The sequence below is a fragment of the Serinus canaria genome, chromosome 28 (assembly GCF_022539315.1).
Source record: "Serinus canaria isolate serCan28SL12 chromosome 28, serCan2020, whole genome shotgun sequence".
Taxonomy (NCBI): domain Eukaryota; kingdom Metazoa; phylum Chordata; class Aves; order Passeriformes; family Fringillidae; genus Serinus; species Serinus canaria.
The window spans coordinates 981827-1003332 of NC_066341.1; the positions used below are offsets into that span (position 1 = coordinate 981827).

Consider the following 21506-nt stretch of genomic DNA (forward strand, 5'->3'; position numbering starts at 1 on the left):
GCCTGGGAACAGCTGGAGCTGTGCCAGGGATTTGGGATGAGGCTCAGGAAAAGGTTCTGCCTCTGAGGGTGCTGGGCACTGCCAGGCTCCCCAGGGAATGGGCACATCCCCAACCTGCCAGAGCTCCAGGAGCCTTTGGGCAACGCTCTGGGACAGGGTGAGGTTGTTGGGGTGTCTGTGCAGGGCCAGGAGTTGGACTGGATGGTTTCAGGGTAACTGCAGTGCTTGGGGTGAATTGCTGCACTGGGTGAGGTTTTCCAGCACTTTCCTCTCCGTGCCATCGACCCCACGTACTAATTAAAGAAAAAAGCAATTAACAGTTTCTCAGGAAGAGCAGGATGCAAATCAGATTTCTCAGTTTTCCCTTCTAGGCTGGCAAAAGCCAGGGTCGGTGCTAAAAGCCCACCAGATTGCCATGGAAACCCCAAAGGCCGATAATTCATCCTGTCACGGTGGCAGAGCCAGGCCCAAAGCCATCCTGGGTGTCACTCTGTCTGTCCTGCCTGTCCCTGCCTCGCACGGACAGCCTGGGAATGTGCTGGGAATTCGGGAGCTGCCAGAGACAGAGCTGGCACTGCCCAGCCTGGAGAGGAGCAGCTTTGGGGTGAGCTCATTGTGGCCTCCAGGACCTGAAGGGACCCCACAAGAAACACGGAGAGAGACAAGGGACAGAGGGACAGGACACAGGGAATGGCTTCCATGTCCAGAGGGCAGGGCTGGGTGGGATTTTGGGATGGAATTCCCAGCTGGGAGGGCGGGATGGGATTCCCAGAGCAGCTGTGGCTGCCCCTGGATCCCTGGCAGTGCCCAAGGCCAGGCTGGAGCAGCCGAGGATGATGGAAGGCGTCCCTGCCATGGCACTGGATGTTCCTCCATGTCCCTTCCGAGCCAAACCATTCACTCCGTGATTCCTGCCGGCTCTAAGGTGGATGAGGGCGCACAGGGAGGGCTCGGAGGCCGGGCCCTCAGCTCCGTGCCAGTCTTGTGCCCCAGGCCCTGAGCTCTGTGCCAGCCGGGTGAGCCCGGGCCCTCAGCTCCGTGCCCCGGGCCCTGAGCTCGTGCCCGGGCCCTGAGCTCCGTGCCAGCCCGGTGAGCCCGGGCCCGGCGGGGGCTCCGGCCGGTGCTGCCCCCGCGCTCCTCCCCGCCCGCAGGGGGCGCTGCAGCACCGGCCCGCCCGGAGCATGCGCACTGCGGGCACCCTGCGGGACCGGGGCGGGGCGGCTCGGACCCACCGGTGCTCGGGGCCGCCGGCTGCCACCGGGTTCGGCCCTACCGCCTGCTCCTAGTGGCCGAGCCTCCGTGCTCGGCTGCCGCTCGGTGATACCGCTCTGAGGGCGGCCTCACCGACCCCGGTGCCCCGGGCCGGTTCTTCGCCCCTCCCGCTGCCGGTGTGACTTTCAACTGCAGCCCGGGCGAGGCAGGGCTGTCGCTACCGGTCGCTGTTCCCGCGGTGTCGCCTCGCTGCAGTCCCGGTGCAGCCTCGGTGACACCCACGTGGTGCCGGCGAGGCGGAACAGCCTTCCCGACCATAGAGTCCGCGGGATAGAGCGGCGCGGCCGCGCACGCGCTCTGCGCAGTCCCCGCCCCTTGGTGGCGCCGCCCTATAAGAAGGCGCCGGCTGACGTCAGCGCTCTCTTCCGCCCGCTCTGCGCTCGCCAGCGAGACAGGGCCGAGCCGCCGCCATTGCCGTGACCCCCCCGCCCCGCAGCATCCGCCGCCATCCGCCACCATGGTGAGCCGCCGCCGCCCTCCGCCGCTCCCGGCGGGATGAGAGGCCGTCGTGCTTCCCGTATCGCTGGGGATGGCGTTTCCGCGAGCGCCGCTGGTCACACGGCGGCGGCTGCGGCCTGTGTTGCCGGGCTGGGCCGCGGCTGCGGGGAGAGGGTGGGGCGGCGAGAGGGGGCCGGTCTGGGCGGCCGTGACAGCCCTGGGGCCGGCAGGAACCGCCGGTGTCGGTGCCGGGGCTGCCGTTGCCCCGCGGGGCTCGGGAGCGGCCGCGCTGATGTGGCAGTGCGCTGGTGGCGCCGGGGACGGGGCGCTGCGGTGCCGGTCGTGCCTTATGTAACGCTGCGGTCTGGGCTGTCACTGGCACCGGCACCGGCCCGGGCTCGGTTTTGGGGGCGATTTGCGCCCTGCACCCGCTGACACCGTGGCTTGAGGGACACTGGGCAGGGAGGGGTTGGTGCTGCAGCCCCACTGCTGTGCCCTTGCTGCGGGGTTGTGTTGTCAGCCAGGCAGAGGTGGTGTCACCATGATTATGGCAGGTATTTAAGGGAGATTCGGCTTCCTTGCAGTCACCGAAGCTGTTTTTGTACACGCTGACTCCCCTTTCTCCCCTCCCTCAAGGTGAACTTCACAGTAGACCAGATACGGGCCATCATGGACAAAAAGGCCAACATCAGGAACATGTCCGTGATCGCCCACGTGGACCACGGCAAGTCCACGCTGACAGATTCCCTGGTGTGCAAGGCCGGGATCATCGCCTCGGCGCGGGCCGGCGAGACCCGCTTCACCGACACCCGCAAGGACGAGCAGGAACGGTGCATCACCATCAAATCCACGTGAGTGCCCTCCCCTCGGGCTCCTGCTGCTTCCTGGGCTGGGCTCCGGGGGGATTGGCCTCGAGGAGGTGGAAGAAAATGCTGTTGGGCTTTGGTCTAGTCCAGAAGCTCATTCTGTGCTCCTGAGGGTGTTGAACGATGGAGCAAGCCTTGATTTGCTTGTGCTCAGTCATTAGGCAGTTCTTTGCTGGGCACTGGAGAAGCATGAGCTTCATTCTCTCAGCTCAGCACCAAGGGTTGTTGGATGTCCCATGGATGTGGCGTGGAGACCCTTGGGAGCATCACTGGGGATGTTCCTGGTGGCTGTGCTGCCACAGGGAGTGTGAGGATTCCGAGGGGCTGGAAAAGGGGTGGAGAATATGGTTTGGATTAGTAGGAAGAGCTTAAATCCATTGTTTGGGAATGGAACCCTTTATGGATGCTGGAGAAACTGCAGGGAGTTGGAGGAGGTTGGGATTCTGGAGGATGTTTTGGTTTAGGAAGGACAGGTTGTAGCCTGTGCTCCTGTTATCTCTCACACTGACGTCCCTGGGATGCACTTCAGGAAATCCTGGAGCTCAGGATGTAGGTTGGAAAAGCTCTCCAAGGTCACCAACTCCAACCCAGAGCAGAGCACTGGGTGCCACCTCCAGTGGCAGCTGTTTGTGTGGAGGAGAGCATTTGAAGACTTTAGGGAAGAGTAACACAGATCACCGTTCTAATCATTCCTTTTCCTTTCAGGGCCATTTCTCTGTTTTACGAGCTCTCTGAGAACGACTTGGCCTTCATCAAGCAGAGCAAGGATGGTTCTGGTTTCTTGATCAACCTCATTGACTCCCCTGGGCACGTGGACTTCTCCTCAGAGGTCACCGCAGCTCTGCGAGTCACTGACGGTGCCCTGGTCGTGGTGGACTGTGTCTCTGGTGAGGTTCTGTGCAGCTGGAGAGCATTTTGGGGGATCTGGAGCTGGGATTTGGAGCTGGGGCTAGCTCATTCCTAACTGCTGCTGTGTTTGGCAGGGGTGTGTGTGCAGACAGAGACCGTGCTGCGTCAGGCCATCGCCGAGAGGATCAAGCCTGTGCTGATGATGAACAAGATGGACCGAGCGCTGCTGGAGCTGCAGCTGGAGCCAGAGGAGCTGTACCAGACCTTCCAGCGCATCGTGGAGAACGTCAACGTCATCATCTCCACCTATGGAGAGGGAGAGAGCGGCCCCATGGGCAACATCATGGTGAGGGAGGCTCTCAGTGCAGGGATGGAGGCGCTTTGGTGAGAGGGAGCAGCTCCCTCTCACCAAATAGAATTCCCTATCCCAAGTGGAAGATGGGGGATTGTGAGGGTGTCTGAACTCCCAGGCTTGGGATGGCTTGGGGCTCTTGCTGGCTCCCCTCCCAAATTTCCTGTTCAAGGCCTGAGCAAATAAAGGCTGGGATTGTTGCCCAGAGCAGCTGTGGCTGCCCAGTCCCTGAAAGTGTCCAGGGGCAGGCTGGACGGGTCTTGGAGCACCCTGGGATCCTGGAAGGTGTCCCTGCTCATGGCAGAGGTGGAGTGGGATGGCCTTGCCACCTGCTCTGCTGCTGGGTTCCTGGGAAGGAAGCAGGGCTGGCTGTCAGGTTCTGAGGAGAAGCTGGAGGTGTCCATGCCTTCCTGATCCTCCTGGGAAGGATGGGAATCCTGCCTGCACATGAACCTGACCACACATCTTGTGGGAGTGGAGGAAAACCAACCCAGTTCTGTGGTGCAAAGCTAAAGTGGTGCCCGTCCTAGACCTCAGAGGCAGACAGAACTACTTCACAATCTGTGTTCTGAAGGCCCATTTTGTACTGGAGTGTTTTTGAGATGGGGTGGGCTGAGGCTTCTCCTCTGACCCAGCTCTGCTGTTCCCTCTCAGATTGACCCGGTGCTCGGGACCGTGGGCTTTGGCTCGGGCCTGCACGGCTGGGCCTTCACCCTGAAGCAGTTTGCTGAGATGTACGTGGCAAAGTTTGCTGCCAAGGGAGATGCCCAGCTCAGCCCAGCCGAGCGTGCCAAGAAAGTCGAGGACATGATGAAGAAGCTGTGGGGAGACAGGTGAGGAGGGAATGGTGGAGATTGGAATTCCAGATCAGCTCTGCGTGGTTGTGCCTGATATGACATGAGTTAATTACATTTTAGAGAGTGCTGGAAAGCTGAAGGAGGGGGAAAGCAGGAAATGGCTCTTCCTCAGCAGCCCTTGGCTCTGCCCTGAGCAGGCAGAACAAGCTGTTTGTCCGTAGCTGACCTGAGCATGGACGTTTGTCTGATTTCCTTCTCTCTACAGGTACTTTGACCCTGCTACTGGCAAGTTCAGCAAATCTGCCACCAGCCCTGATGGAAAGAAACTGCCCAGGACCTTCTGCCAGCTCATCCTTGACCCCATCTTCAAGGTGAGTTCCTCAGGGTTCCTCCTTGGCCAGCGCCTCCCACTCTGCACTTCTGTTCCGTGCGTGATGATGGAAAATTTCTTCACTTTGACCTGACTTGTTTGATTGAAGAAATTCAGCTGTCTGACACACCTGGCTACTCTGAGGGCACATGGGCTGTGTCTCCTGGGGGGAGGCTGGGTGCTGAGGAGGAGCAGGAATTCTCTGCAGGAGCAGTGGTGCAGCTGCTCCAAACTGGGTCACGCTCCAAGGGCTGCTCTTGTCGCAGGTTTTCGATGCAATCATGAACTTCAAGAAAGAAGAGGCTGCTAAACTGATTGAGAAACTGGACATCAAGCTGGACAGTGAGGACAAGGACAAGGAAGGCAAACCCCTGCTGAAGGTGAGGCTGGTCTTGAGTCCTCTGGAGAGCAGCTGAGCAGTTGTGCTGCTCCAGCTGTGTCAAAGTCATCCTACTTAGGAGATTGGGAGGTGGGGAAAGAGAAGGAGGTGAAGCCCAGTTGGGAACACTCTGACTGGGTCCTGCTGCTCTGCCCAGGCCGTGATGAGGCGGTGGCTGCCAGCTGGAGATGCCCTGCTGCAGATGATCACCATCCACCTGCCTTCCCCCGTCACAGCCCAGAAGTATCGCTGCGAGCTGCTCTACGAGGGCCCCCCTGACGATGAGGCTGCCATAGGTAGGACGAGCTGCTGCTTTGCTGCCAGGCCTCAGCTCCCTCCCAGGGAACAATCCCTTCCCAATATCCCATCTGTCTCTGCCCTCTGGTAGTGGGAAGCCATTCTCCATTTCCTCTTGTCCAGACAAAAGCCCTTGGGTTGGGACAGTGGGTGTAGGTCTTGAGTTGGGGTTTTGGGCTGGGTGCCAGATACATCAGTAACTCTGGGCTAAGCTGGTCTCTTTTTCCCTCCCAGGCATTAAGAACTGTGACCCCAAAGGCCCCCTGATGATGTACATCTCCAAAATGGTGCCAACCTCTGACAAGGGACGTTTCTATGCTTTTGGCCGTGTCTTCTCCGGTCTCGTCTCAACTGGCTTGAAAGTCAGAATCATGGGACCAAACTACACCCCTGGCAAGAAGGAGGATCTGTACCTGAAGCCAATTCAAAGGTGTGTCCTGGCTGGGGCTTTGAGGGGTCTAAGGGCTGAGTGGGATCTCCTCCCCTTGCCAACCTCACTAACCAAACTTTCCCTTTAGGACCATTCTCATGATGGGTCGCTACGTGGAGCCCATCGAGGACGTGCCTTGTGGAAACATCGTGGGGCTGGTCGGCGTGGACCAGTTCCTTGTGAAGACTGGAACCATCACCACCTTCGAGCACGCCCACAACATGAGGGTGATGAAGTTCAGCGTCAGCCCCGTGGTGCGTGTGGCCGTGGAGGCCAAGAACCCGGCTGACCTGCCCAAGCTGGTGGAGGGGCTGAAGCGCCTGGCCAAGTCTGACCCCATGGTGCAGGTGAGTGCATGGTGCAGCTATTGAATGTTGGTCGGTGGCTTGGTCTGGGACACCACCAGATCAGTGGGGAGAACATCTGGAAGTAGCTCTGTGGGTCAAACACAGAAAACATAAAGTTGCTGGTGTTCGTGGCTGTGGTTCTGAAGCTTCTCTTGGTGTTCCCAGTGCATCATCGAGGAGTCTGGGGAGCACATCATCGCTGGCGCTGGGGAGCTGCACCTGGAGATCTGCCTGAAGGACCTGGAGGAGGACCACGCCTGCATCCCCATTAAGGTAGAGAGGCTGAGTGCTGGCTGAGCTCGGGGTGGGGTTTGTCCACCTCTGGTGCCTCACCCCCTCCGTGTCCCCGCAGAAATCGGATCCCGTGGTGTCCTACCGCGAGACGGTCAGCGAGGAGTCCAACGTGATGTGCCTTTCCAAGTCCCCCAACAAACACAACCGGCTGTACATGAAGGCACGGCCCTTCCCTGACGGGCTGGCCGAGGACATCGACAAGGGCGAGGTGTCGGCCCGGCAGGAGCTGAAGCAGCGGGCGCGGTACCTGGCCGAGAAGTACGAGTGGGACGTCACCGAGGCCAGGAAGATCTGGTGCTTCGGGCCCGACGGCACCGGCCCCAACATCCTCACCGACATCACCAAGGGGGTGCAGTACCTCAACGAGATCAAGGACAGCGTGGTGGCCGGCTTCCAGTGGGCCACCAAGGAGGTGAGGGGTGCTGTCTTGGTCTGCGTGGCATCTGGGGTTCTGCACATCCTTATTTTGTTAATGTTTCTCATGGAGCAAAATGTAATATCTGGACAGTCCGGTGAATAATGTAACTGGCTTCTGGAGGAAAGGTGCTCTGAGGGTCTTGACAGGGATCTGGCAAATATTTTCAGGATTAGACAGGAGAGGACTGCAGGGTAAATTGACAGACTGGGAACAGCAGCTGGAAGGATTCATTTTCCTGTATACCATTCACTTTCAGTCTGAGGGAGATTCCAAGCCAGCATCTTCTGTGACATTACTGAGACCAAAAAAAAAAAAAAACCCAGCCCATTTCCCTTGGCCAAATACTTGGGTTTCAGCACCATAAACGTGTGACAGCTCTTGTGGCTTGAACCTCTGAGCTGATCCACAAGGATGCTGCAGTGGTGGCACATGGCTGGGAGCTGGTGCCCCATAGACCCCTTAGGTTGGGAAAGACCTCCTGGAGTCCAGCCTTTGTAGGTTTGAAGGTTCATCCCTCAGCAGGAGGATTGAGTGGCACCTGGGTGGGCTTGCTGCTGGGGGCCCAGATCTTTCATTTTGATCACGAGGATGCTCAGTGGTGGCACAGGGCTTGGAGCTGGTGCCCCACAGACCCCCGAGGTTGGGAAAGACCTCCTTTGTAGGTTTGAAGGTTCATCCCTCAGCAAGGAGATCGAGTGGCACCTGGGTGGCCTTGCTGCTCAAGGAGCTGCTTCCACAGAGCTCCTGTGAGCCGAGGGAGCAGCACCCCATGTGGGTGTGCCCGGGTTGGTGACACGTGTCCCCGTTGTGCCCTGGCAGGGGGTGCTGTGCGAGGAGAACATGCGCGCCGTGCGTTTCGACGTGCACGACGTGACCCTGCACGCCGACGCCATCCACCGCGGCGGCGGCCAGATCATCCCCACGGCCCGGCGCTGCCTCTACGCCTGCGTGCTCACGGCCCAGCCGCGCCTCATGGAGCCCATCTACCTGGTGGAGATCCAGGTCAGCAGCCCTCTTGGGTTGGAGACATTCCTGAGCTTGTCTGGCCCTTGGTGCTGAACCAAACAGCGGCACCGTGGTGTTTCACCCCACAGACACTTTTGGCCATGGCTGTGTGGTGTTTCACCCCAGGAGACTTTTGGCCATGGCTGGGTGGTGTTTCACCCCAGGGACACTTTTGGCCATGGCTGGGTGGTGTTTCACCCAGGACCTTTTGCCATGGCTGGGTGGTGTTTCACCCCACAGACACTTTTGGCCAGCTGGGTGTGTGGTGTTTCACCCCACAGACACTTTTGGCCATGGCTGGGTGGTGTTTCACCCCAGACACTCTTGGCCAGCTGGGTGCTGCAGGAGCTCTGGTGGTGCTGGGATGGAGCTTCCTCCTTTGGAGGGCTGTTCCTCAGGTTTCCCTCTGTGGAGAAGCTTTAGGGTGATGGTGAAGGAAAGGAGTTGGTTCTGATGGAGGGTTTGGATTCAGAGCTTTGGTTCTGGCTCAACAGCTCCAACAGAACTCCTGACCCCGTGGGTGCTGCTCCTTTTAACCCCAGAGAGAGGGGAGGGAAGGGGCAGGGAGCCACCAGCCAGGTACAGGAGGGGAGGTCTCAAGGGACAAAGGACACCTGGATGGCCCAGTGCCCCCGGGGATGGAGGGCATCCTTTGGATCTGCCAATCACTCGCTGCCCTTCTGGAATGCCAGGATTGACAGTGCTCAGCAGGGGTTGGGGAGGGGAAAGGAAAAGGGGAAAGGAAAAGGGGAAAGGAAGGGTGACTGACACGCCTGGGAGGGAATCTTCAGGGGAGGGACCCAGGTTCTGAGGTAAACTCTGAAATCACAACACAACGCAGCCCCTGCCAGCCCTCAGGGAAGGGGGGATGGCTGCTGGGTGCAGTCCTGACTCCAGTCTCTCCTGCAGTGCCCGGAGCAGGTGGTGGGAGGCATCTACGGGGTGCTGAACAGGAAGCGTGGCCACGTGTTTGAGGAGACCCAGGTGGCCGGGACCCCCATGTTCGTGGTCAAGGCCTACCTGCCTGTCAACGAGTCCTTCGGTGAGTCCTGGAGCCATCCTGGGAGGGACAGCCTTGGGAAGGGCCTTGAGACATCCTGGAGTTGAGCTGTTGACCCAGCACTGAACCGTGTCCCCAAGTGCCACATCCACACAGCTTTGAAAGCTCCCAAGGGATGGGGACTCCAGCACTGCCCAGGGCTTGACCATCCTTCTGGGGAAAAAGTGTTCCTAGAGATCTCCAACCCTCCCTTGGTGCAGCTGAGGGGTGTTTGCTCTCATCCTGTCACTTGTTGCCTGGGAGAGACCAAGGTTGCAGAACATTTTGGGTGGGAAGGGACATTTCAAGGTTTTCCAGTGCCACCCCTGCCATGGGCAGGGTCACCTTCTACTATTACTGGCCTTGGACATTTCCAGGGATCCAGGGGCACCACAGCTGCTCTGGGAATTCCATCCCAGCCCCTCCAGCCAGCAATTCCTGCCCAATATCCCATCTATCCCTGCCCACTGGCAGTGGGAAACCAGTCCCTGTGTCCTGTCCTTCCATAAGTTTGTCCAAAGTCCCTCTCCAGTTTTAGGCATTGGAAGGTTCTCAAAGTTCTTCCTGGAGCCTTTTTTCCATTCCCACCTCACATTGGTTGGGATCTCGGGAGGCTTTTGAGTGCTGCTCTGGCTTCCTCTGGTCTCTCCACAGACACAGCATTGAACTACGACCACTCCTGTCCCACCTCACCTTTTATCTTGTCCCTCGCAGGTTTCACAGCAGATTTGAGGTCCAACACGGGTGGCCAGGCCTTCCCCCAGTGTGTCTTTGACCACTGGCAGATCCTGCCCGGGGATCCCTTCGACAGTGCCAGCCGGCCGTGCCAGGTGGTGGCCGAGACCCGCAAACGCAAAGGGCTGAAGGAAGGAATCCCTGCCCTCGACAACTTCCTGGACAAACTCTAATGACACTCATGGAACTCTGGGAGAGCAGGAAAAATTTAATTAATTAGCGTTATCACCCATGCCGCCAGGGGCTAGAAGCCTGTGACCACCATCTTGTTAATTAAATGGGTTTCATAGCGATTTTGAGAACTTCAAATGAGGAAAACAAACAAAAAGAAAAAAAAAAAGCCTTATAGGTTTCTGTGTTGCACATGACTCATCTTTGCCATTGTAACTAAAACATTTCCACTAGATCTGCCCAATTCTGTATTTATTTGACTCAAAAAAAAAAAAAATTACTGCTGCAGAATGGCCTGGAAGGGAGTGGGGGCGTGCTTAAACAGGACAAGGAAACTGGGGGGTAAGAGAGAGGGGGTGAGGATGCCTTATCTGCAGCCTGACTGTCCGTCGTGCCCATCGCCGCCTGTATTAGTGCCACTGGAATTAATAAAATTGGATAAATGGTGACGAAAAGTGAATTTTCGGGGTGTTTTTAAGGGTCGGGGTGGCGCCCTCTGGTGGGGATGGAGGGGTGGTGCTGCTCTTGCCCCCGCCCATCAGTGAGTGGCGGGGCGGGGCCTCTGGCGGAGGATGGGCGGGGCTTGTTTGCATGAGGATGCCGCGAAGTGGGCGGGGCTTCATGCGGAGATAGGCGTGGTTTGTGTAGGAGGGGCGGGGCCTGCTGTGCTGGAATGTGGCGGCGGCGACGCGGGCGGCGGCGGCCCAGGTTGGGAAGGGGGGACCGGTGCTAATGAGGGGTCCGTGAGGGGCGATGTGGGGTCGGGAGGGGACGTGAGGGGCTGTGTGGGTGGGAGAGGGGTGATGGAGGGAGGCTGCGTGGGGTGGGGAGGGAGGGATGGCGCGGGGAGCGGTGTGGGGGGGTTGAGGCCTGTGGGGTGAGGTGGGGAAGGAGAGGGAGGAATGGGGGGGGCTGTGGGTGTGGGGCCTGTGGGGCTGGGAGGTGCTGTGGGTCGGGATTGGGGTGGGGAGGGACTGGGGGGCCTGTGGGATAGGGAGGGGCAGTGTGGGAGCGGGATTGGGAGGGGCCGTGGGGCTGGAAAAGGAGGGGTAGGAATTAGGATGGGGAGGGACTGGGGGGCTCTGGGGAATTGGGGTGGCAGGGACTGGGAGCTGAGTGGGTGTGGGGGTTGGAGGGGGGTCTGTGGGGCAGGGAGGGTCAGTGGAGGGTTGGGAGAGGAGGGGAAATGGGCCAGGAAAGGGATGAGGAGGACACTGGGTGGACAGCGGGTGTGGGGCCTGTGGAGCAGGGAAAGGCTGTGGCCCCCTTCCCTTCTCTGTCCCCTGGGTTTTGGGGTGTGGTGAGACCGGGGGGCATCCCCGGGACTAGCCCGGCCCTGGGCTGTGCATCCCCCGGGGACCCCGTGCTGGGTGTCGGTGTGAGCCCCCGGGACCCAGCCCCCTCTTTTCCCGGTGCCACAGGTGCTGATCCCCGGCTGCTCCCTGCTCCTGACATCCAGCGCTGACAGCAGCGGGGCGGCTCCCGCTCCAGAGAGCTCCGCAGCCATGTCCACCTTCCGCCAGGAGAGCGTGGAGGACTTCTATGAGATGGGCGAGGAGCTGGGCAGGTGAGGCACAACCCACTGCGTTCTGGGGGGGCTTCCATGGCTGCACCGCTGCCAGGAGCTTCGCTGGATCCGGCTGCTGGATCCCTCGCGGTGTCCCTGTGCCCCTCTGAAGGCGGCAGGGCCAGGGCTGTGCAGAGTCAGGCCCCTCTGTCAGATAGAGATTTTTTTAAAAAGCGTTAATTAACGTTGTTCCCGGTGGAGCTCCCGTCCGGGGCTGGCGGCTTCCGGCCCTCCTCGGTGGCTGCGCCTGGCCCGGCGCCCGTGGGAGGGATCCAGGGTGACTCAGAGCCCGCAGATGGGATTTAATCAGCCGGGATGCAGAGGCGGCGCTGGGGGAGCCGCCTCGGGATCCTGCAGCGCTGTCTCGGCCGCGCCAGCCCCACGCCGTGGCCCCTCCTCGGGCACTTGGGCAGCAAAGACGTTTTGGGTCACTTAAGTGTTTTTTTTTTCAAAGCAGAGGGACTTCCAGGAGTTGCTGCAGTTTCTTTTGCCTCTCTGTGGCTGGGGTTGTTTGTGAGCCATGGGGAGGGATGTGATGGCCATGGCTAGACCCCACTCTGCCCCCCAGGGCTGTGCATGTCCCTGGCCATGATCCAGGGATGTATAAAGGTGTAAAGGAGTCTCAGATCCAGGTGCAGTCACTCTGATTTCAGTCATTGCCCCTCCACCTGCCTTCTCCATCAGGGCTTTGGGGTCTCCCGGGACCACTGGGCTCTGGGATTTGCTCCTGGGGGCTCCTGGCTGGGAAGGGAGGGCTGATGGGGGCATCTCCCACCCTGGGTGACCACAGCAGCACCTGGACAGCGCAGGGAGGATTGGCAGCTGCCACATTCCTGGCAGGAATTTCCTCCCTCCACCCTTTGCCAAAGCCCAGGAGTGGGCAGGCATCCCCAGATCCCAGCTCAGGGCACTCCTGGTGGGGGGAACCTCATCCTGCAGTGCCCATCCTGGAGCTGCTGCCAGGCAGGACATGCTCTCCTCCCTCCCTCCCTCCCCCTGCAGCGGGCAGTTCGCCATCGTCAGGAAGTGCCGGGAGAGGAAGACGGGGCTGGAGTACGCGGCCAAGTTCATCAAGAAGCGGCGGCTGTCGTCCAGCCGCAGGGGCGTGAGCCGCGAGGAGATCGAGCGCGAGGTGGACATCCTGCGCGAGATCCAGCACCCCAACATCATCACCCTGCACGACATCTTCGAGAACAAGACCGACGTGGTGCTCATCCTGGAGCTGGTGTCCGGAGGGGAGCTCTTCGACTTCCTGGCCGAGAAGGAATCCCTGACGGAGGAGGAGGCCACGCAGTTCCTCAAGCAGATCCTGGACGGGGTGCACTACCTGCACTCCAAGCGCATCGCCCACTTCGACCTCAAGGTGAGCTCTGGGAGCTGCAGACACCTCCAGGAGCAGGGATGAGCCCCCAGGTGAGCTCTGGGGGCTGCAGACACCCCCCAGGAACAGGGATAAACCCCCAGGTGAGCTCTGGGAGCTGCAGACACCACACTGGGAGCAGGGATGAACCCCCAGGTGAGCTCTGGGAGCTGAAGACCCCACACTGGGAGCAGGGATGAGCCCCCAGGTGAGCTCTGGGAGCTGCAGACACCCCCCAGGAGCAGGGATGAACCCCCAGGTGAGCTCTGGGAGCTGCATACACCCCGAGTTCAGCTCTGGGAGCAGGGATAAACTCCCATGGGGGGTCTGGAAATCAGGGCTGATGAGTGGGGGTCAGTGCACTCCTGCAGAGCAGTGGGGCTGGTGCTTGGGATTTCTCCCAGCTTGAGGCACTCATCCTCTCCTCTGGAATGAGGAGCCCAGGGCAGTTCCCTCAGGCTGGTGTGCAGGGACAGACCCAGCTCCTCTCCCCCCACAGCCAGAGAACATCATGCTGCTGGACAAGAACGTGCCAAACCCTCGCATCAAACTCATCGACTTCGGGATCGCCCACAAGATCGAGGCTGGGAATGAGTTCAAGAATATTTTTGGGACCCCAGAGTTTGTAGGTGAGCATTCCTGGGGGCTCCTCAGGGTACTGAAAGCTTTGGATTAATCCTGGAGAGACACCCAGCACTCTGGTGCTGCTACCAGGATGTGTCCATGGGGCCAGGCTTCCTTCCCCCACAATAAATCCATTTTCTCCCCTTTCCTCCTAAAGCCCCAGAAATTGTGAACTACGAGCCCCTGGGGCTGGAGGCCGACATGTGGTGAGTGATTTCCCTTTCCATGGCTCCAGCAGCCAATCCCCTCGTGCTGGTGGATCTCCCCTCATGCCAAAAGCTCTGTGTGACCCCAGCCTCCTCTCCCTCTCTCTTCCAGGAGCATCGGTGTCATCACCTACATCCTGTGAGTATAAGGCAGCTCTGGAGGGGACAGGGCTGCAGGATGAGCCCCCCCAGCTCGGGCTGGAGCCTTTTTGGGGTGTCCCAACCCACTCTCTCCTCAGGCTGAGCGGAGCCTCCCCGTTCCTGGGGGAGACAAAGCAGGAGACGCTGACCAACATCTCTGCTGTCAACTACGACTTCGACGAGGAATATTTCAGCAACACCAGCGAGCTGGCCAAGGACTTCATCCGCCGCCTGCTCGTCAAAGACCCCAAGTGAGGGACAGGGAGCAGAGCTGGGGGTGTCTCTGGGAGAGGGGACAGTCCCCCCTGCCCACCCTGCTGTGCACAGGCAGCTCCCTCTCTCCTGCCTGTGCCAGGGTGGGGTGAGTTCTGAGATTCCCTCTGAGGGTGCAGTAGCTCCGCTGGGCTTTGGGAGGGTTTGAGCTGGGCCCCCAGGGCTCAGGGTTTGGGAAGGAGCAGTGGGGTCAGGGGGCTCCCACAGGATCCTCTGCCTGTGTTTCTCTTGGGAGGCAGTTTGAGGGGTTGGGGGCTGGATGCTCCTGCCTGGGGGCCCTGAGTGCAGCAAGGCTCAGCCTGACCCCAAAGGCAATCACAGGATCCAAGCTGCTTTTCCAGGGCTGTAACAGGGAAAGAGGAGCAGAATCTCTGCCCTGATCCCAGCCTTGCTGTGTTTGCAGGAAGCGAATGACCATCGCCCAGAGCCTGGAGCACCCTTGGATTAAGGTGAGAAGTCAAAGAATCGGCACTTTTTGGGTGCCTGACCCCCCGAGGCCGGGGCTCTGCTGCTCCCCCAGCCCTATGGGGGCCGGAGTGGTGTCACTGCCTGGGGGTGGGTGCTGCAGCCACCACTGTCCCTGCCACAGGTGATCAAGAGGAGGAACGTCCGCAACGAGGACAGCGGCAAGAAGCCTGAGCGGCGCCGGCTGAAGACCACGCGCCTGAAGGAGTACACCATCAAATCCCACTCCAGCATGCCCCCCAACAACACCTACATCAACTTCGAGCGCTTCTCCAAGGTCATGGAGGAGGTGGCCGCGGCCGAGGAGAGCCTCCGAGAGCTCGAGAGGAACAAGAAGTCCTTCCAGGAGGACATCGAGGCTCTGCTGTCCATCTACGAGGAGAAGGAGTCGTGGTACAAAGAGGAGAACGAGAGCATCAGCCAGGACCTGCGGCAGATCCGGCAGGAGCTGCAGAAGACGGAGGCGCTGAAGAAGCAGGCGCAGGAGGAGACCAAGAGCGTGGTGCAGGCGGCCAACGGGCTCAAGCGGCGCTACCGCAAGCTGGAGAACCACTACGAGGCCCTGGCCAAGCAGGTGGCCTCGGAGATGAAGTTTGTGCAGGAGCTGGTGTGGTCCATCGAGAGGGAGAAGCTGCAGAGCAGCGAGGGCGACGGCAGCATCCGCTAGCCCGGCCGGCCCCGGGGGCTCTGCTGCTCCCCTGCTCGCCCCAGGGCAGTGCCTGGGGGGCTTGTGCCTCCCTGGAGCCCCCACCTCGGGGGGCTGGGGCTGTGCCACCCCGGGGCTTGGCTTCCAGCCTGCAGCTCCTGCCTGGCTCGTGTCCCTGCGCTCCCCGGGACATTTGTCCCCCCCTGTCACCCGGGTCCCCGAGCTGCCCCAGTGCCCCGTGGGGGGCATTGGTGGGCAGAGCTCTCCCCTGCACTGCAGCAGCAGCCACGCATGGGCTGGGACCAAGGACTGATCCCTGCGTGGCCTCACGCTCCGCAGCCCCCCAGAAGCCCCTGCAGCCCACATTCCCCCCAGGGGGCTGCACCCCTTGTCCCTCTGTCCCAGCCCTGGCTCCCCCTTTTCCCAGAATAAAGGTTTCTGTGAAGTGGGGTGGCTGCCTCAGCTCCTGCCATGGCGGGACAGGGCTTGGAGGGAGATAAGATTGCCCTGTGGTGACAATTCCCCCCCCTGTGCTCCCATCCCAGAGTGACTTCCTTAATCTGGGGGGAAAAATGCTTTTCGTTTCCTTATGAGAGCCAGTGCTGGTGGGTGAGCTCGCTGTGGGCATGGAGGGAGGTCTAGGGGTGGTTGGTGGGGTGTTCCCAGGCTGGGGGAGCCCTCAGCTCCTCTTGCCTGAGATCCCTCACTCCCGGGGACAGGGGGAGCCAGGTCCCAAGCGCCACATTCCAGAGAACACCAGAGCAGGGAGCACGTTTTCCCCGGGAGCCCCGTGGGCTTTCTGACTGCCTGTGGCCCCCTGGAGCCAAGATGCAGCAGAATTTGATCCGGGGGAATCACCAGCCAAATGCCAGTGGATGGCAGGCGTCCCCTGGCTGGCCAGGGTGGGTTCACCTCCAGCTCAGCTCCAGGCCCAGGGGATTTGCTCCATTTAGGATTTATTTGTTGCTCTCGTGTCCCCGGTGGCTCCCTAGGGATCAGAGGGGCTGTGCCCCATGTCCCTGTCCCTGCTGACGTTCCAGCAGGTGTAGGTTTCACCCCCATGCACGGGACACGTGGACATGTGATAATTTAATCTGCCCTGGTGCTCCCTGCCAAGGCACTTGGCTGCCAGGGGAGGTGGCGTGACTGGGGCTGTCCCAGTGTCCAGCACGGCCACGGGCTCTGGCCACGTGAGTCAGGGGACACCTGGGGGCTCAGGGCCCTCAGGGTGCCCCATGTGCAGGCACTCAGTGTGGATCTGGTGCAGCCCCAGCTCTCTGCAGAGGCAGTGGGTGAAAGGATGTATGGAAATCCTATAGGCCCGGCTGTTCCCAAGGCGGGCAAAGGTCACATAGTGAGAAACATTTCCTGGATTCTCTTCCTGCTGAGGGTTTGGGTTTCACACTCCCAAAAAGCTCTTGGAAGTCACCGGTCACTCACCCCGGTCCCGGAGCAGCAGGGGAATCTCACTCACGTGGATGCACGAAATGACACCAGAATAGCTCTAAAAAAGCAGAATTTGGGGTGTGATTCATGGTGCCACGAGTCTCCTAATCCTGAGGCCTGCAGGAACTCGGGACTGGGCTGTGCTGCCCCAGGGGGTTCCAGGGCTGGGACATTTCCAGGATGTTCTGCTCCAGCCCCCTCTTAGCAGCTGGAGCTGCCACCACCCCGTGACGTTTTCTCCTCTGTGGACAGAGACACCAAAATGCCTTTTTTAGGCTCCCATTTCTGCTTCCCAGAGTTTGGCAGGAGGTGGGAGCGAGGGCTTTTCCCTTATAAGTCTTCCCAAACCCCAAAGGATTTTGCACGGCTTAACCCGTGTAGGCACAGGGAAACTCCAGGGCTGCATCCCCCGGGATCTGCTGCTCCTGCCAGAGCTGAGCTCTGGGCACTGCTGCCCAGGGTGACAGGTCACAGCAGGGTGTCCCTGCCCGGGGACAGTGCCATCAGAGTGGGGTGGGTGTCCCCAGAGCTCTTTCTGGCCACGCCATCCCTGCCCAGCACAATTGGGAAACCATTGCAGTGGGGCAGGACAAGGAGATGGATCTGGCTCCCCTCTGGCTGCTGAAAGCCCCCCTTGGTGGGTTTTTGGGTGACTCCTCATTAACTAAAATTAAATTAATTAATCCAAAGCAGCTGCTGTTCCAGAGCAGTTTCTAATTCAGGCCCCAAAATCTTGGGAAGGGACCCCCCAAGAGCTGCCAGTGCTCATCCCCAGGGTTTGTAGGGCAGGCCCCACACACACTCAGGATGGCACTGCCCTGGCACTGCCCCTGCCAGGCTGAAATCTGGGTGCTGTTTTAGCTTTAATGCCTAAAACAGTTCCCAGGGAAGCACAGTTCTCATTTCTCATTCCCTGAGAAATCCCCCAGTTCACCTCATGGTTTAAATTCACAAACTGAGCCATTCCCACTGGCTGGGGCCTACGTGGGCACCCAAACCCAAGCAGTGACCCGTGGAAGGAGCTTTGAGGCCACCCAGGGCTGGAATTCCAAACACCCAGGAAAAAGGAGCTGCTGTGTTTTGGATGAGCTTCATACCCACTTTATTGCAATAAAGCTGAGTGGTGAATTACATCAGGACCTCAAGAGGAGACTGAAGTGGATTTTTACTGAGTTGGGGATGTCACAAACAAGCCTTGCACGAAGCCTTTGTGTCTGCAGGAGCTCTCTCGTTTTCCCAGCACAGCTCTACTTGCTCTGCTATAAAAATGCTGTTTCCAGCTTCTCTGTAAGCCAGTGGAATATAAAATAATTAAAAAATAAACCCCACCGAGGCCATCCTGTCCACGTGGTGGGAATAAGTTATCCTCAGTTTTCAATTATATACAGAAGGGACTTGCCAAAGGGCAGTGGGAGAGGAGTTCACACAAATTCCCATTCCCACTTCCAAGTATTATTTACATCGCTGTACACCGATCTTCAGGATCCTCCCAACCCTGGAAAGGAGGAGGGGAAAAAGAGTGAGATCCAGACTGTTCCCAGCACAATCCCTCATCTCCCACCCTCTGGAGTTCAGTTACCTATGAGCAATTTAGGAGCTTGTTGTGAATATCTTCAAAGACTTGGTTGTAGAGGTCATCCCTGGACTTCAGGCCGTCTAAATAAACTGGGAGGAAAAAGGGGGAGTCAGGCTGGGCTTCCCAGCAGAATAACATTTTGGGAGATTAGTTTTTAAATATTTCATATTTTATTGACCCAAAGGACAGCTTGGAAAAACAGAACCATCCTGAAAATACAATGGCCTGTGAAATCCTTATCTGTGATAAATCCCTTCTTTTTCTTTGGAACTTTTTTGTCCTTAAGGGTACAAACCAAAGGGGAGAAGTTCTCAGCTCCAAAACTGCCAGCATTTATCCAAAGTAGGCCAGGATTACAACTTGGCAGTAAAAATATCACCCTGCATCATCCCAGTGGAAGTCTCCCTGAATGAAATCACCCAGTTCCTGAAATTCCAGTGCTGAGGCTGAAGGATTTGTGTTGGGGGAAGACTTACCCACATCCACCCCAGCGTCCTCCATCTCCTTCCTGTGTTTGAGGTACATGGGCCAGACGTGGCCGTCGAAGAGGCCCGGGGGGTCGGGCACGGTGTAATTCCGTGTACTGGAACGACAGCGGGGACAAGGAGTGTCAGGGAGGGGGGCTGGGCTTCAGCTTGGGCCTTGGGAAAAGGAATTCTCATGGAAAGGGATGTGAAGGATCAGCACAGGCTGCCCAGGGCAGCGGTGCAGTCCCCATGGCTGTGACTGGAAGTGATGGATGTGGCACTTGGGGACGTGGTCAGCGGTGAAGGGTTCATGGCTGGACTCCATCTCAGAGGTCTTCTCCAAGCCCAGCCCCTCATTCCAAGCCGACCACATCAAACTCCTCTCCTCCCCTTCTGGTCAAATTTCCCACTCTAATCCAGCTCATGACACCAACACATCCCAGAACTGTGGATGTCCATCCCTGGCAGTGCCCCAGGCCAGGCTGGGGTGGTGGGAAGTGTCTCTGCCATGGCAGGGCTGGCATGAGGTGACCTTTAAGGTCCTTCCAACCCCGACCCCTCCACGATTCCATGAGGTGACCTTTAAGGACCTTTAAGGTCCTTCCAACCCCGACCTCTCCACGATTCCATGAGGTGACCTTTAAGGACCTTTAAGGTCCTTCCAACCCCGACCCCTCCACGATTCCATGAGGTGACCTTTAAGGACCTTTAAGGTCCTTCCAACCCCGACCCCATCATGAATCAGTCATGATTCCATGACTGAGAGCAGTGTGGAGGACAGGAGGGAAGGCCTGGATGCACACCCAGCAATGTTCTCACCTCCTCCTCCTCTTGCACTCGTCGTAGGGCACTGCCAGGTAGTAGCGAAGGTCAAAGAGCTCGATCAGAGGTCTGGGGAGGGGCAAGGACAGAACGTGGAGATCTCACTTTTCATGACAGCAAAAAGCATGAAATACCCCAGACACCACCAAAATCTCTCTGCCTCTATGGGATTTGTGTCTGTTGAAGACAACCCAAGGGTAAGTGCTTCCCTCACGGGTTTGTTAACTCAAAACCATGGAAAGTTTCTTTCTGAAGGTCAGAATGGCCTGAGCAGGGACTTCTCCCACCCAAACACCTGAGGGGGATCAGGGGGGATCCTGTGGAGGATCAGGCTGGGAACCCTGCCTCTTCCTAGATCATTCCAAAATCAGTTCGCACCAAAATCTGGGACAGGGCAACTCCTCAGCTCATGTTCATGGAAGTGTCCAAGGCCAGGCTGGATGGGCTTTAAGGTCCCTTCCAAACCATTCTGGGATTCCGTGGTCCTCCACAAAAACCCAGGGAGTCGTCTCTGCCACAGCTTGCTCCTCTCACTGAGCTCAGTGCAGTCAGTGTTAAGCAAGCATGGGAGAGAAACATTCCTAAATTCCAGCAGAGATTCCAGGTGGGAGGATGAGGGGAAGCCTGCAAAAATCCTGCTCTGAAACTCCTCTGGAGTTCAAGGCTGTGCACCAAATCAGAACCTTAAATTCACCTCACTCCTACATTTAGGAGTTAATTTTACACTTTTCAGCAGGAGACTCTCCGGGGTGGGAATTCAGATCAAGGCAGGAAGGGGAAATTAGTAAAAAGGAGTTTTTAGCTCTGGCACGAGGGATTTAAGGATCTTCCCTGGCAAACCACGAAGAGTTCTCCAAACCTTACTTGTAATTATAAAGCAGGAAGCCTTCAATGACCAAAATATGGATATCTTGGGAGGTTGGCTCTCTAGAGCCAGGTGTGACATTCACCCCGTGCGAACGGGCAAACTTCACTGGGTTCTCAATCCAGGCCCGCACGGTGCTCACCATTGCCTCCATATCCAGGGAATCCAACACTGGTCAGGAGAAAGGGGGTGGGTGGGAAAAAGGGACACCATCAAACACCAGCACACACCACGGGCTCCAAAGTATAAAGTAGATTGAGCTTGGTAAAGTTACAATTACGGAAATTTACAGTTAAAGCTTTTAATAACGAAAAAAGAAAATAAATACTTAGGAAAAGAATATACATTACTGCATCCTATAGGGAACACTGCTCTTACCATCCCACTGCTTAAAGCCGTCTTCCCCGACTTCTATTTGATCTTGTGGCTGAAATATAGTGAGCAATAAAACATTGCTGCAACCTCAGCGGGACCAGTTCCCTCCGATGCCATCAGCACCTGGCCACCAGTGCAACACAAACCACCCCTGGGCACTGCCACAGCCCCAGCTGGGCCTGCGGGGACAGCCACATGCCCAGCCTGCCCCAACCCCAAGAGCTCTGGGAAGTTCCCTTGGCCCACTCAAACCACTTGGGATAAAGGTTTTCAGGTTAATCGCTTGATTGTTTGGTAGTTGGTGAAATACTACAGGGCGTTGTTTGGAAATCACACAGGAGTTTGGCAGTGCAGATACAGTTAAATAAGTGCTAGAATGTGTGGGATTTTCAAAAGAATAGGTGTTTGAACTCCTCTAATAAAAATGCAGCACTTTGGTTGCTCAGTTATCACTTTCCTCCTGTTGGCATTCCCTCAAAAGAGAGGTTACAGATTTTAATGGAAAATCGAACAGAATGCCTCCCCTGAGGGCTCCTAGGTGATCAAATCTGTGCAGCACAGACTGAGCACACGATGCTGGGGCTGGAGCACTTCATGTTTTGGGGTGACCCACA

The 21506-nt window shown here is 58.2% G+C and overlaps 3 protein-coding genes and 1 non-coding gene across 5 annotated transcripts; 3 read left to right on the forward strand and 1 right to left on the reverse strand.

Moving 5' to 3' along the window:
- Positions 1 to 1572: 1572 nt before the first annotated feature.
- EEF2 (eukaryotic translation elongation factor 2) lies at positions 1573 to 10514 on the forward strand. Its single transcript, XM_050986034.1, has 15 exons — positions 1573 to 1732; positions 2347 to 2561; positions 3282 to 3463; positions 3560 to 3771; positions 4432 to 4610; positions 4840 to 4945; positions 5211 to 5324; positions 5481 to 5619; positions 5855 to 6050; positions 6139 to 6397; positions 6563 to 6670; positions 6750 to 7103; positions 7929 to 8111; positions 9024 to 9156; positions 9868 to 10514. Exons 1-15 carry the CDS (start codon positions 1730 to 1732, stop codon positions 10059 to 10061), a joined length of 2577 nt encoding a protein of 858 aa, XP_050841991.1. The 5' UTR covers positions 1573 to 1729; the 3' UTR covers positions 10062 to 10514.
- Positions 5003 to 5071, forward strand: LOC115484722 (small nucleolar RNA SNORD37). The gene has a single exon (XR_003945430.1). It is a non-coding gene; the product is annotated as a small nucleolar RNA SNORD37 (small nucleolar RNA).
- Positions 10515 to 10671: 157 nt separating the features above from the next.
- Positions 10672 to 15791, forward strand: DAPK3 (death associated protein kinase 3). Of its 2 annotated transcripts, none has more exons than XM_050986085.1 (9): positions 10672 to 10767; positions 11481 to 11626; positions 12629 to 12989; positions 13486 to 13615; positions 13768 to 13816; positions 13929 to 13955; positions 14056 to 14208; positions 14634 to 14679; positions 14820 to 15791. In XM_050986085.1, exons 2-9 carry the CDS (start codon positions 11565 to 11567, stop codon positions 15360 to 15362), a joined length of 1371 nt encoding a protein of 456 aa, XP_050842042.1. In that variant the 5' UTR covers positions 10672 to 10767; positions 11481 to 11564; the 3' UTR covers positions 15363 to 15791. The 2 variants fall into 2 exon arrangements, with proteins under 2 accessions (XP_050842042.1, XP_050842041.1); XM_050986084.1 differs by having other exon boundaries at positions 10732 to 10798.
- A 2071-nt stretch (positions 15792 to 17862) lies between these two features.
- NMRK2 (nicotinamide riboside kinase 2) lies at positions 17863 to 21488 on the reverse strand. The gene is made up of 6 exons (XM_050986086.1): positions 20896 to 21488; positions 20517 to 20688; positions 19650 to 19721; positions 18840 to 18946; positions 18367 to 18452; positions 17863 to 18282 (listed from the first exon to the last, which is right to left on the reverse strand). The coding sequence occupies exons 2-5, from the start codon at positions 20669 to 20671 to the stop codon at positions 18367 to 18369; spliced, it is 420 nt and encodes a 139-aa protein (XP_050842043.1). The 5' UTR covers positions 20672 to 20688; positions 20896 to 21488; the 3' UTR covers positions 17863 to 18282.
- Between the last annotated feature and the right edge of the window lie 18 nt (positions 21489 to 21506).